At 46.3% G+C, this 15,276-nt stretch overlaps 1 protein-coding gene across 1 annotated transcript in view; it reads right to left on the bottom strand.

Annotated features, from left to right (window-relative positions):
* The window catches only part of CPAMD8 (C3 and PZP like alpha-2-macroglobulin domain containing 8), a 134,639-nt gene that overhangs the window by 35,440 nt on the left and 83,923 nt on the right, over window positions 1-15,276 (bottom strand). Inside the window, exons 23-24 of the mRNA XM_031004606.3 lie at window positions 9,854-9,905; window positions 417-715 (exon numbers count right to left, since the gene is read on the bottom strand). Of these exons, the coding sequence (XP_030860466.2) occupies window positions 417-715; window positions 9,854-9,905 (351 nt within the window). The remainder of the gene's footprint in view (window positions 1-416; window positions 716-9,853; window positions 9,906-15,276) is intronic.

Here is a 15,276-nt window from a genome sequence, read left to right on the forward strand (position 1 = left end):
GCCTAGCGAACTCCTATTCATACTTCAAAACCTACTTTGGTTATGTTCTTCCTCTAGGAAGCAGTATTAGCTTCCTGTGTTGGGAAGCTGTGTTAGCTTCTATATCTTTTTTTTCCTTGGCCCAGAAAACACCCCCAACCCCCATTTCACTTGCTCATGTCCATTCTTCTTTTCTCCCCTACCTCCTCTCTCTGCTCCCTGATCCTTGGGTGCTTCCTCTGCCACAGCTCTTGCTACATGTTTTTGTTTTTTTTTTTTTTGGTAAGTGACTCTAGACTAAGAACAACTTGAGGTGGTGCCCCATGTTTCCCTTGCTCCTCCTGACCCCGGATCCAAGCCTGGCACCAAACAGGAAGCAGCTAATATTGGAGGAACATGAGGCTTCTGCACAAGCCCCAGGCAGTTCTGCTGTATACCTGGATAAGGCCACCACGCCAGCTGATCCAGAATGTTCTGAATTCATCCCAGGAGAGGATCTTGGCCGTGTGTGCACTGGCCACGGGCTCTCCCATCTTGCTGGTGGAGATCCATGACCTGGTATTCTGATGCCCCCCCAGGACGATCTCGATCATGCCTGCTGTGTCCTGGGGTCCAGAAGACAAGGCCACACGGGCATCATTGTGAGCTCGCACGGCCACATCAAAGCGGGTGAGGCGCAGTGGCCGCTGCACATACTGGAACTCATACTTGTTGGGGGTGGAGATGTGGACTCTCTCTGGATGGAGGAAAGGAGATGGGGAGTTGAGAGGGCACCTGGAGGCATCCCACTTTCCCTGATGGTACCTGGAGGTGAGCACCAGGACCACAAGGAGTAGGTCTCACTGTGACTCGGCACACATGGTGGAATGATGTTGGCCTAACAATGGCATTGGCAATGGCACACAAAAGATAAAATGGGACTGGGCAGAGTGGCTGACACCTGTAATCCCAGCACTTTAGGAGGCTGAGGCAGGAAGACTGCTTGAGGCCAGGAGTTCAAGACCAGCCTAGGCAACATAGCAAGACTCTTATCTCTACAAAAATGTTTTTAAATTAACAGTGGCATGCATCTGTTGCCCCAGCTACTTGGGAGGCCAAGGCAGGAGAATCGCTTGAGCCCAGGAGTTCAAGGCTGCAGTGAGCCATGATTGCACCATTGCATTCCAGCCTGGGTGACTCTCTCTCTAAAAAACAAGCAAGACTCTCTCTAAAAAAACAAAAAGATAAGATGCTCAGGGATAAATCTGGCCAAAGATGAGCAAGGTGCTGAAAATTGCAAAAGGCTGAAGAAAGAAACAAAAGAAAACCCAAATCAACAAAAGCTAGACCATGTTCATGGACTATCATGAACATGTGAGTTCTTCCCCAGATGGTTCTACAGATTCAAAGCAATCCCAATCAAAATCCCAGGAGGCTCTTTTGGAGAGACTGCTAAATGGATTCCAAAATTTATACAGACATGCAAAGGACCTAGGAGAGCTCAACTTTGGTAAAGAACCCAGTGCTTTGGGAGGCTGAGGCAGGTGGACAACCTGAGATCAGGAGTTCGAGACCAGCCTGACCCACATGGTGAAACTCTGTCTCTACTAAAAAGACAAAAATTAGTCGGGCATAGTGGTAGGTGCCTGTAATCCCAGCTACTCAGGAGGCTGAGGCGGGAGAATCACTTGAACCCAGGAGGTGGAGGTTGCAGTGAGCTGAGATCGTGCCACTGCACTCCAGCATCGGCGACAAGAGTGAAACTCCATCTCAAAAAAAAAAAGAACACAACTGGAAAACTCACACTCTCTGACACTGAGACTTACCATAAAGTGACAGGAATCACCACAATGTGATATGAGTATCAGGAAACATAAATGCATCAATTATTATGTGGGGAGAGGGGCCACTTAGAGGCATCTGGTACTTGCCTCCTTGACAAAGAACAAAAATAACAAGCAGATCATCACACTTTGACTAGTCCATCTAAGAACACTGGAATTCAACAGAGAAGTGACAAGAAACACCCAAAGCAAAGAAGGAAATGGAAATAATGCATGGTGCTTGGCGGGAATCGGCTGGGAGCCTGGAGTAGCTCCCCAGTGTGAGGAAAGGGTGAGTGAACCCCAGTGGTCCCCATTCCCACCGTGGACTCTAGCAGCTGTAGCCACGGGAGAGCCCCTAGATCCTCGTGGGCCGCAGACTAGCCTAGGGAGATACCCAGAGATTGTGCAAAGATACTGTTCCAGAGAGGGGGCTAAGGCTGGGTCTCACACACCCTTGAGCCCTAAGCAGCTACAGCAGGGCACCGTATCGAGATCCTAGCCACTGCCAGGCTGCATTCTGCCTGGGGGCCAAACAGCTCCTGCATCTTCACATATCTGGAGCCCCACTTACATTCCCTGCTCACAGCCACCACCAAGGCTGGCTGCTGCCACCAGGAATGAAGCCCAAGCCATTGGCAATGACCTCACTGCCCCCAGCAGTGAAGCTGCTGCACACTTTCACATGCCCCAAGGGCTAACTCCCCAACCTGCAGCAACTGCCACTATGGGATGCTGCAGCCAGGGGCCAAAGCATGAGCAAAGCTCATGCTCCCCAGCCACCTGCATATGGCTGCTGTCACTGGAAGCAACTGCACCCTCCCCAGTAGCAAGGCTGAACCCGAGCATTCCACCAGAGCCCTAAGAATCACCCCAACCCTGCCTACCATAGCCAGCAACTGCACACACCACCAGGGAGCCTGAGATAGGTTGGCCCAGCCCAGCTCTGTCCCCGTAAGTGCCTGAGGGTGCCATCCAAGGGTCTTGAGACTCCCAGCCTAGTTCACCACAGCTGGCACCTGAGCGCTCCTCCTAGGCACCTGAGGTCAGGCTCACCCAACCTAATGTGTGCCACTATCACCACAGCTGGCACACACCTGCCTATGCCACCTGTGGGCAAGGAGGTTGGCCTACCCAGGCTGTCACAGCCACCACCAACACCACAGCAGATTGCTTGGGAGCTGGAGGGTCATCTCACCACTGCTACTGCCAGTGCCCATGCCAAGCCCACTGCCCAGGGGCTCAAGAACCTATCCATGTTCCTGGTCCACCGCTGCCACTACTGGCATTCAAGCAAGCTTCCTGGAAGTCCAAGAGTTGGCCCACCTGGACCCACTAACACTGGTACCAGTGTAGAATGCTCTGGTGCTCAAGGAAGGCATGCTTTGCCCACTGCTGCCAACACTGGGACCTAAGGACAGGTCCATCTGGCTTCCCCATCCCCAGCAAAACTTCATCACAGCCTCCACTAATAACTGCACCCTAAGCCACTGAGGAAATCACAGACACCACTGATGCTGTTTATAGCTAAAGAAATCATATGGAGACTACACTACTATACACATTCAGAATCAACCTAAATGCTGTACCCAACCAACAACACAGATACATCTTCAGGAAAAAGTCTTCCTCTATGAAAGCAAATTCAAAAGATTGGAAGAAGCGACTGTTACACCAAACACCAAACGTATAGACATCACTGTAAGAACACAAGAAAAGTGAAAAAGCAAGGAAACGTGACATCACCAAAGAAACACAATAATTCTTGAGCAACAGATTCCAGTAAAAAAAAAAAGTATGTAATTTTGGAAAAATAATTCAAAATAATGACATTAGCTGAGTGTGGTGGCTCACACCTCTAACTCCAATACTTTGAGGGTCAAGGCAGGTGAATCGCTTGAGGCCAGGCATTCAAGACCAGCCTGGGCAACATGGCGAAACCCCATCTCTAACAAAAATGCAAAAAATTAGCCAGGCGTGGTGGCATGTGCTTGTAGTCCTAGCTTCTTGGGGGGCTGAGGTGGGAGGATCACCTGGGCCCAAGAGGTCAAGGCTGCAGTGAGCCATGATTGTGCCACTGCACTCCAGCCTGGGCAACAGAGTGAGATCCTGTCTCAAGAAATAGTAATGGTAATGATATAAAAGAAGCTCAGTGAGACAAAAGAGAACACATAAGAACCATACAAAGAAGTCAGAAAAACAATTCAAAAAGGAACCAAATTCTGAAACTGAAGAATTCATTAAATGAAATACAAAATACAATAGGAAGCTTCAATAATAAACTAGACGAAGTAGAAGAAAGAATTTCAGAACTTGAAGACAGATCTTTTAAAATAACCCAATCAGACAAAAATAAAGACAAAAGAAAGAACAAAGCCAACATGACAAATGGGACACTATAAAGTAACCAAATACTCAAAATTTTGGTGTCCCAGAAAGTGAAGAAAAAACAAAAGGGGTAGAAAACCTATTTAACAAAATAATAGCTGAAAACTTCCCAAGTCTAATAAGAGATTTAGGCATCCAGATACAGGAAGCTCAGACACCTCCAAATGGGTATAATTCAAAAAGGTCTTCTCCACAGCACATTATGGTCAAACTGTCAAAAGACAAAAATATCATTTTTTTCTTTTACTTTTTCTTTTCCCTTTTTTCCAGTGTGGTTGGACAAAAAGATAGTTCTAAAGACAGCAAGAGAGGGCTTGGCACGGTGGCTCACACCTGTAATCCCAGCACTTTGGGAGGCTGAGGCAGGAAGATCACTTGAGGCCAGGAGTTCAAGACCAGCCTGGGCAACGTAATCTTTTCAATAAATGGTGCTGGAACAGTTGGCTATCCAAATGCAGAAACATAAACTTTGATGCATACTTTGCATGGTAATCCAAAATTAACTCAAAATGAATCATGGCCACTTTGTAGTGTAAAACTTAAAACTACAAAATTTTGAGAAGAAAAACAGGGTTTAGCAAAGATTTCTTAAATATAGCAAATGCATTAATGAATAAAAAGAAAAAATAATAAATTGCACTTAATTAATATAAAAAAACTTCTGCTTCTCAAAAGATATAATTAAGAGAATGAATGAAAAGGTAAGCCATGGTCTGGGAGAAATATTTTTGCAAAGCATTTATCTGATAAAGAACTTGTATCCAGAATATATTTTCAAATCTCAAAATGCAATAAAAAAAGTACAACTCAATTTTGAACAGGTTAAAAGATTGGAACAGACATTTTTCCACACAAAAAAAGACATACTCATAGCAAACAGGCAAATGAAAATATGCTTAAGATCATTAGTCATGATGGAAATGCAAGCTGAAACCACAGGGAGATGTCACTGGGTATCTATTAGAATGGCTAAAATTAAAAAGACTAACAATACTAAATGTTGGTGGGGATGGGGAGGAAATGGAACTCTTACATACTGCAGGTGGGAATACAAAATGGCCTGAGCACTTTAGAAAATAGGTTGGCAGTTTCTTAAAAAGTTAAACATACACGAACCATATGATTCTGTTCTTTCATTCCTAGCTATTGACCCAAGAGAAAGGAAAGCATGTTACCCAGAAAAGACACAAATGATAATAGTAGCTTTATTTGAGATACTCCCAAACTGGAAACAGCTTGAAAGTTCATCAACAGATGAATGGATGAATACATTGTGATATATCCATTCAATGGAATCCTACTCAGCCTTAAAATGATTGAATTATTGACACATGCACCATGGATGAATCTCAAAATTATTATCCTGAAAGAAACCAGACAAAAAGAATACATATGACATGATTCCATTTATATAACATTCTAGAAAATACAAACTAATCTACAGAGACAGAAAGCAGCTCAGTGGTCCCTAGTGATGGAGTAAACAGGGGTGAGAGATTACAAACGGGCATGACTCTTGGGAGGTGAAGGAAATGTTTGTTATCTTAGTTGTGACAATGGTTTCACAGATGTACATATATGTTAAAACTCACCAAATTGCACATTTAAAATGTGTGCAATTTATTGTATGTCAATTATGCCTCAATAAACATATTTAAAATGTTATTGCCTTTACTATTCATATAATAAATATGTTCATAAAAGTGTTAATTACAATATTAAAAAGTAGAAGTACTATAAGAAAGTCCAGTAATATGTTCCAAAATGTTCCATAACATGTTCTAAAATGCTCCATAATGGTTAAATTATGGAACAGTTATTATGAAACATTCTGAGGCTGTCTTGAAATGCTGTTCATAAAGACTTTATACTAACCAGAAAAAGTGCTCAGAATGTGTTAAGTGAAAAATGCAGCATATATAATTATATAGTGCATGAAGTAACAACTATGTTAAAACAAACAATAATCAACCCTGTGAAAGCAAACACAACAAAATGTCAAACGAAGTCTTCTTTGGGTGTGAACCAGAGGAGATGCTTTTCCTTCTACCTTCCCAAATTTCTGCAATACACATGTATTGCTTTTCATTTTACAATGTTTTAATTGTGGTAAAATATATATAACATAAAATTTACCATCTTAACCATTTTTCAGGGTAGAGTTCAATGGCATTAAGTACGCTCAATGTTGTGCAACCACCACCACCATCACCCATTTCAAGAACTCTTTTCATCCTGTAAAACTGTAACTCTGCACCCATTATTACATTAAGCACTCGCTCCCTATTCCCTCCTCCCCCAGCCTCTTGCAAACACCATTCTACTTTCTTTCTCTATGATTCTGACTACTCTAAGTGCCTCATATAAGTGGAATCATATGGTATTTGTACATATGTATCGCTTTTAAAAATGTTTTTAACTTAAAGTTTTGCTAAGATAATTACATGCAATTGTTATAAATAATTCAGAGAGCTCTCTGTACCCGTTTCCCCCCCTCCCCATGGTAACATCTTGCAAAATCACAATCAGGAATATTGACATTGATAAAATCCATCAATCTTATTCAGCTTTCTCCAATTCTATTTGTACTTTTTATGTGAGTGCCATGTAATTTTATCACATATGTAGGTACACGAATCCATTACCACAGTCAAGGTACTAAACATTCCCAACACCACAGAGATTCTCACCGTTGCCCATTTATAACCATATCCATCCCCTACTTCCTTCTCCCTCTCCCTAACCCCTGGCAACCACTAATATGACCTCCATTGATAAAATTTTGTCATTTCAGAAATATAAATAGAATAATTCATGTATCTTTTGGGATTTTCTTCCCACTCAATTCCCTTCATTCAAGATTCATCCAAGTTGTTTTATGTATCAATAGTTTGTCCATTTTATTAATGAGTAGTATTCCAAGGCTTGAATGCAGAGTTTGTTAAGTCATTCACCTGCTGAAGGACATCCGGGCTGTTTCCAGTTTGGGGCTACTACAAATAAAGCTAATATGAACATCTGTGTACAAGTTTTTGTGTGAACATAAGTCTTCGTTTCTCTGAGATCAATACTCAGGAGTACAACTGCTGAGTGGTGGGATAGTTGCATGCTCAGTTTTTTAAGAAACCACCAAACTGTTTTTAAAAACTACCAAAGGTGGCTGTACCATTTTACATTTCCACCAGCAATGTTTGAGTGGTCCACTTTCTCCACATCTTTGCCATCATTTAGTGTTCACTATTTTTTTTTTTTTTTTGAGATAGCAACTCACTCTGTCGCCTAGGCTGGAGTGTGGTGGTGCCATCACAGTTCACTGCCACCTCAGCCTCTCAGGGTCAAGCAATCCTCCCTCTTCAGCCTCCCGAGTAGCTAGGATTACAGGCACAAGCCACCATGCCCAGCTAATATTTTGTATTTTTGTAGAGACAGGGTCTCATCATGTTGCCCAGGCTGGTCTTGAACTCCTGGACTCAAGCTCTCCACCCACCTTGGCCTCTCAAAGTGCTGGGATTATAGGCATGAGCCACTGTGCCCAGCTCTATTTTTAATCTTAGCCATTCTTATAGGTGGTGTGTAGGGGTATGTCATTATGCTGTAATTTGCATTTCCCTAATGATAAATGATGTTGAGCATCTTTTTATGTGCAATTTGCCATCTGTATGTCTCCTCTGGTGAAATGTCTGATTATTTCTTTTGCCCACTTTTTTGTTTGTTTGTTTGTTTGTTGTTGTTGTTGAGATGGAGTCTCATTCTGTCACCCAGGCTGGAGTGCAGTGGCACAATCTTGGCTCACTGCAACCTCTGCCTCCCAGGTTCAAGCTATTCTCATGCCTCAGCCTCCCAAGTAGCTGGGACCACAGGCACCTGCCACCATGCCTGGCTAATTTTTTTTTGTGTGTGTATTTTTTGTAGAGATGGAGTTTCACCGTGCTGGTCAGGCTGGTCTCGAACTCTTGACCTCAAGTGATCCACCTGCCTCGGCCTCCCAAAGTGCTGGGATTACAGGTGTGAGCCACCACAGTCGGCCTTGCCCACTTTTAATTAGATGGTTTGTTTTATTCACTACTGAATTGGAGACTTCTTTATATATTCTAAAAACCAGTAATTTGATAAGGTTTGCAAATGTATTTTCTCCCAGTCTGTAGACTGTAGTTCCTCCCTTAACAGGGTTTATTGTGGAGAAAAAAACTTTTAAAGTTTGATGAGGTTTATTTATTAATGTTTCCTTTTATAGATTGTACTTTTCAAGTCTAAAAACTATATGCTTGGCTCTAGGTGGCAGATCTTTTTTTCCCTCTTTTCTTTCTCCTTCCTTCCTTCCTTCCTTTTTTCCTGCCTTTCCTTCCCTTCCTCTTTCCTTTCTCCCTTCCTTCCTTCCTTCCTGCCTTCCTTCCTTCCTTCCTCCTTCCTTCCTTTCTTCCTTCCCTCCCTCCGTCCCTCCCTCCCTTCCTTACTTCATTTTTTTGAGACAGGGTTTCTCTCTGTCAACCAGGCTGGAGTGTAGTGGTACAATAAAGGCTCACTGCAACCTCCACCTCCTGGGCTCAAGCAATCCTCCCACCTCCAACTCCCAAGTAGCTGGGACTACAGGCATGCACCACCATGTCTGGCTAAGTTTTTGTTTGTTTGTTTGTTTGTTTGTTTGTTTAATTTTTTGTAGAGATGGGATTTCACCATGTTGCCCAGGCTGTCCTATGTTTTTTTCTAAAAGCACTATGGTTTTACGTGTAAGTCCATGATCTATTTTGGGTTCATTCTTGTGTAAGGTGTGATCTTTAGGTCCAGCCTCATGTGTTATTGTTGTTGTTTTGAGACGGAGTCTCACTCTGTCACCCAGGCTGGAGTGCTGTGACGCAAACTCGGCTCACTGCAACCTCCACCTCTTGGGTTCAAGAGATTCTGCTGTCTCAACCTCCCAAGTAGCTGGGATTACAGGCACACACAACCACACCTGGCTAACTTCATATTTTTTTTTTTTGAGTTGGAGTCTCGCTCTGTCACCCAGGCTGGAGTGCAATGGCGTGATCTCGGCTCACTGCAACCTCCGCCTCCCTGGTTCAAGTGATTCTCCTGCCTCAGCCTCCTGAGCAGCTGGGATTACAGGTGCGTGCCACCACGACCAGCTAATTTTTTGTATTTTTAGTAGAGACGGGGTTTCACCATGTTGGTCAGGCTTGGTCTCCTGACCTTGTGATCCTCCCCCCGCCTCGGCCTCCCAAAGTGCTGGGATTATAGGCATGAGCCTACCGCGCCCGGCCAACTTTGTACTTTTAGTATTGATAAGTTTCACCATGTTGGCCAGGCTGGTCTCAAACTCCTGACTTCAAATGATCCACCTTCCTCAGGATCCCAAAGTGCTGGGATTACAGGTGTGAGCCACCGCGCCCGGCCAGCCTAACCTTCTTGCTTGGTGCCTGCAGTGCACATTCCTGTGTATTCATTCCCTGCGTATTCCCTGTGTATTCATTCCCTGTGCATTCATTCATTCATGCCCCACCCTCACTGGCTCTGCCTGTCCCCAGCTGGGACATCGCTCTTCCTAAACCACAGTGCCCCCTTCCCCGGGGAAGGGCAGGTGCTCACTTTGCAGCGGGACAGCCCCCACAGTGTGGGAAAGGGGGGAGGCCAAAGCCCTGACCCAGCCAGGTGGCCACACCTTAGCAGGATGGGCACGGGGGACTCACCACTGGGACAGAAGAACGCACTGTAGGTGTACGCCCGGGGGACTCCTTCCGCCTGAAACAAAGAAACAAGGAGAACTGAGTGCTGGGGCGGTGAGGGGGATGGTCAGCTCAGCAGAGCAGCTGGCTCTCCCACAGCAATGACTTCAAGTCCAGACCACATAATTGTGCTTCCAGGGTTTACGTGGTATCAGCACGGTCACACCAAGATCACAGGTGTGTGGAGCAGGACAGGGCCACCCACTTCCCAGGCTCCAATGGAGAAACTGAGGCTGCTCCCCCTTGCTGGCCAAAAGAAACTCACCAACTGCTTCTAAACTTGTCATGGGGCCCACACCCCTACCCTACCCTCCCAGCCACCCCCTTCCTCCCATCTCCCTCTGGGCAGAGGACATCATGAGGACAAATGAGCCAGGTTCTGAGGCCTCATTTGACATCCGTGAGCATTGTGAGAGGGGCTCCTGCATCTGCCAAGGATGGGTCTCCGTCCCACTGTCTGTCCACCACATCTCTTGTCTCCTGTCTCTTCCATCTGGGTTCTCATTTCTGCCTCTTCTATGGATGACCCCAAATACCGGAAGGCAGCTGTCTCAGTCCCTTAAAAAGGGATGCCCAGAATTTAACCCCCTACACCTTGCGGAGCTTGGTCTGACCAACACGGCCCCTGTGGGGGCCCTTCAATCAGACCTCAAAGGGTTAACATGGGGCAGCTGCAACCAGAAGGCCTGGCAGCCCCTTTCCCCATTAGGATGGTCAATTTTATTTATCTATCTATCTATCTATCTATCTATCTATCTATGGACAGAGTCTCACTCTGTCGCCCAGGCTGGAGTGCAGTGGTGTGAGTGATCTCAGCTCATTGAAACCTCTGCCTCCTGGGTTTAAGCAAGTCTCATGCCTCAGCCTCCCAAGCAGCTAGGACTACAGGCACATGCCACCACGCCAAGCTAATTTTTTATATTTTTAGTGGAGACGGGATTTTGCCATGTTGGCCAGGCTAGTCTCAAACTCCTGACCTCAAGCGATCCGCCTGCCTCGGCCTCCCAAAGTGCTGGGATTACAGGCATGAGCCACCGCGCCCAGCCTAGGATGGTCAATTTTAGGTGTCGACTGGACTGGGCTCCAGGATGCCCAGGTAGCTGGTTAAACACTCTATCTGGGCGTGTCCAGGAAGTGCTTCCGCAAGAGATCAGCACTGGTGTTGGAGGACTGAGTAGGGCACACGGCCCTCTCCAATGTGAGTGGGCACCATCCAAGCTGTTAAATGTCTTCTGATAGAACAAGACAGAGGAAGATTGGTTCCACTCTCTGCCCAACTGCTTGAGCTGGGACATCGATCTTCTGCTCCTGGTTCCCAGGCCTTCAGACCTGGGCTGCATTCTACACCATTGGTTCTCCAGCTCTCAGGCCTTCCAGCTACACCACTGGCTTTCCTGGGTCTTTAGCTTTTTTGTTGTTGTTGTTGTTGTTGTTGTTGTTTTGGGTTTTTTTGTTTGTTTTTGTTGTTTTTTTTTTAGATGGAGTCTCACTCTGTTGCCCAGGCTGGAGTGCAATGGCGCGATCTCGGTTCACTACAACCTCCGCCTCCTGAATTCAAATGATCTTCCTGCCTCAGCCTCCTGAGTAGCAGGGATTACAGGCACCACCACCAGGCCCAGCTAATTTTTGTACTTTTAGTAGAGACAGGGTTTCACTATGTTGGCCAGGCTAGTCTTGAACTCCTGACCTCAGGTGATCTGCCTGCCTCAGCCTCCTAAAGTGCTAGGATTACAGGCGTGAGCCACCACGCCCGGCCTCCTGGGTCTCTTATCTTGCAGAGGGCAGCTTGTAAACTTCTCAGCTTCCATAAGCACATGAGCCAGTACCTTATGATAAACCTATCCTACAGATGTATGTGTGGGAGTGTGTGTATATAACAAATCTCATTCTACGTATGTGGTAGGGGGGATTTCTGTTTCTCTGGTGAATCCTAATACAACCATTCCTGCTGACTGGCTTAGGGCCACTCACTCAACCTCTCTGGGCCCCCATTTCTTCATCTCTAAGATGGGGATAAAGACCCCCAACCTCACCTTGTGATGGGGTTATCATGCTTCAGAAAGGGTCTGGAGTCTTCTCAGTGCTACTGACGGTCAGTTCTTGTTATATTTTCTCATCCTTACCTACTTTCATTCCAAAGCTCTCCTTGAAATTGTCATGTGTCTATACTGATGAGTCCAGGAGATGCTTGTCCCCACTCACATCCACTTCCTAGTAAACTTCGCAGGGTTGGTGCTGAGCGGCTGAAGACACCATCTCAGGCTACATTGAGCCGTCCACCTGCCAGGATTTCATCTCACACCTGCTAGGCCCGATGTGGCGCCCACGGGTCATTTGCTAAGCTAGGGGGCACCAGGGAAGGCCCCAGAAGCATTGCTTAGGCCTCAGTAACCCCCCATCTACCAGCCTGGCCCCTTGTTGGGAAAGGAATTTGGAGCAATGGGCAGGGCTAGGCCATTGTAACCCACGGTGTTTTTTTGTTTTTTGTTTTTTGTTTTTGAGATGGAGTCTCGCTCTGTCGCCCAGGCTGGAGTCCAGTGGCGCAGTCTCGGCTCACTGCAACCTCTGCCTCCCAGGTTCAAGCAATTCTCCTGTCTCAGCCTCCCGAGTAGCTGGGATTACAGGTGCCTGTCACCACACCTGGCTAATTTTTTGTATAGCTTGGTAGAGACGGGGTTTCACCATGTTGGCCAGGCTGGTCTCGAACTCCTGGCCTCAGGTGATCCACCTGCCTTGGCCTCCCAAAGTGCTGGGATTACAGGCATGAACCACTGTGCCTGGCCTCATGGTAGCTTTTTAACAGCTGCATAATCCTAAAAATTGTGTATAACCTAAATGTCCACCATAGGTGAACAGATAAAGAAAATGTGGTTCATCCATCCAGTGGAATATGATTGAGCCATAGAAGCAAGCACATATCTATGCTGCACCGTGGATGAACCCTGAACACATTGTGCTGAGTGAGAGAAGCCAGACTCAAAAGGCCACATGTTGTATGATTCCATTGATACAAAATGTCCAGTGGGCAAATCCATAGAGACAGAACCAGATCCATTCTGTTGGTGGTGAGTGATATGGTTTGGATTTGTGTTCCCACCCAGATCTCATGTTGAATTGTAATCCTCAATGTTGGAAGAGGGGCCTGGTGGAAGGCGATTGGATCATGGGGGTGGATTTCCCCCTTGCTGTTCTCGTGATAATGGGTGAGTTCTCATGAGATCTGGTTGTTTGAAACTGTGAAGCGGCTGGGCATGGTGGCTCACGCCTGTAATCCCAGCACTTTGGGAGGCCGAGGTGAGCGGATCACGAGGTCAAGAGATTGAGACCAGCCTGGCCAACATGGTGAAACCCTGCCTCTACTAAAAATATAAAAATTATCTGGGCGTGGTGGCAGGTGCCTGTAATCCCAGCTATTCGGGAGGCTGAGGCAGGAGACTCGCTTGAACAAGGAGGTTGGAGGTTGCAATGAGCTGAGATCATGCCATTGCACTCCGGCCTGGCGACAGACCAAGACTCCATCTCAAAACAACAACAACAACAACAACAACAACAACAACAACAACAACAAAACTGTGAAGCACCTCCCCTTCCCTCCTCCTCCTGCTCCAGCCATGTAAGACACGCCTGCTTCTCCTTTACCTCCTGCCATGATTGTAAGTTTCCTGAGGCCTCCCCAGCCATGCTTCCTGTACAGCCTGCAGAGCTGTGAGCCAATTAAACCTCTTTTCTTTACTAATTATCCAGTCATGGCCGGGCACAGCGGCTCATGCCTGTAATCCCAGCACTTTGGGAGACCGAGGCAGGCGGGTCACCTGAGGTCAGGCGTTCAAGACCAACCTGGCCAACATGGTGAAACCCCGTCTCTATTAAAAATACAAAAATTAGCCAGGTGTGGTGGTGCATGCCTGTAGTCCCCACTACTCAGGAGGCTGAGAAAGAAGAATCACTTGAACCTGGGAGGTGGAGGTTGCAGTGAGCTGAGATTGCACCACTGCACTCCAGCCTGGGTGACAGAGTGAGACTCCATCCCAAAAACTAGTAATAATATAAATAAATTAATAAATAAATAACCCAGTCTCAGGTATTTCTTTATAGCAATGTAAGAACGAACTAATACAACAAGGATGCACTGTGCCTCTGGCTGACCATTGGCTGGGGCCCTGGGCACAAATCCAGGGGCCCCTCATGGTTTCTGGGTCCCAAGAAACCTCTGCTGACTCAGCTCACAGAGGACCCCACAGCCGGCTTCCTCAATGACGCCCATCTCTTCCACTCTGCCCCTCTGCCGTGGCTTGGGTTTGCTCCTTGAGTGTTAGCCCATCTCGGGCTGCACTTGTCCATCCTGGTTCCAACCTCCTTTGTCTCTGTGCTCTTTCCAGCTTGGGGCCAGATCTCAGAACAGGGAGCCCGAATGATGCCACGAATATTAGCTCCGGCTGGGCGTTTCTAAAGCCTCGTGGTACACACTTCACTCCTTTCGGCCTCTCTGGATTTGCCTGTTCTGGGCATTTCATATAAATTGAATCATACACCATGTGGCCTTTTGTGTTTGACTTTTTTCTTTTTCTTTTTTTTTTTTTTTTTTTTTTTGAGACAGGTTCTGGCTCTGTCACCCAGGCTAGAGTGCAGTGTTGCGAGAGTCCCTCTGTTGCTTACTGTAACTCCCACCTCCTGGACTCAAGCAATCCTCCCTCCTCAGCCTCCTGAGGAGCTGGGACTACAGGTGTGTGCCACCACGCCCAGCTAATTTTTGTATTTTTAGTAGGGACAGGGTTTTGCCATGTTGCCCAGGCTGGTCTCAAACTCTTGACTTCAGGTGGTCTGCCCACCTTGGCCTCCCAAAGTGCTGGGACTATAGGCATGAGCCACCATGCCCGGCCTGTTTCTGTCTTCTTTCACTCGGTATCACGTTTTCTAGGTTTATCCACGTTGTAGCATGGATCAGTGCTTTATCTATTTATTTATTTATTTATTCATTCATTCATTCATTTAGACAGGGTCTGGCTCTGTTTTCCAGGCTGGAGTATAGTGGCATAATCATAGGTCACTGCAGCCTCCAACTTCTGGCCTCAAGCCATCCTCCTGCCTCAGCCTCCCAAAGCACAAGGATTACAGGTGTGAGCCACCACACCCAGCCCTTCACTCCATTTCACAGCTGAATAATATTTCATTGCATTGAGGAATTGCATTTCATTGACCCACATTCATTTCTCTAATTCATCAGCTGATGGACATTTCCTAAAATAGAAAGCGTATCCCTGACTTTGGTCTGGGATTCCCCAGTTGACTGTTATAAATGCCTCTGTGACAACATCACATGGGTCTTTAGTAGACAGGCCAGATACCATGAGAGGCTTTCCACTGACACTCTCATTTAACCATCCAAC

Source organism: Gorilla gorilla, chromosome 20 (genome assembly GCF_029281585.2).
Source record: "Gorilla gorilla gorilla isolate KB3781 chromosome 20, NHGRI_mGorGor1-v2.1_pri, whole genome shotgun sequence".
Taxonomy (NCBI): Eukaryota; Metazoa; Chordata; class Mammalia; order Primates; family Hominidae; genus Gorilla; species Gorilla gorilla.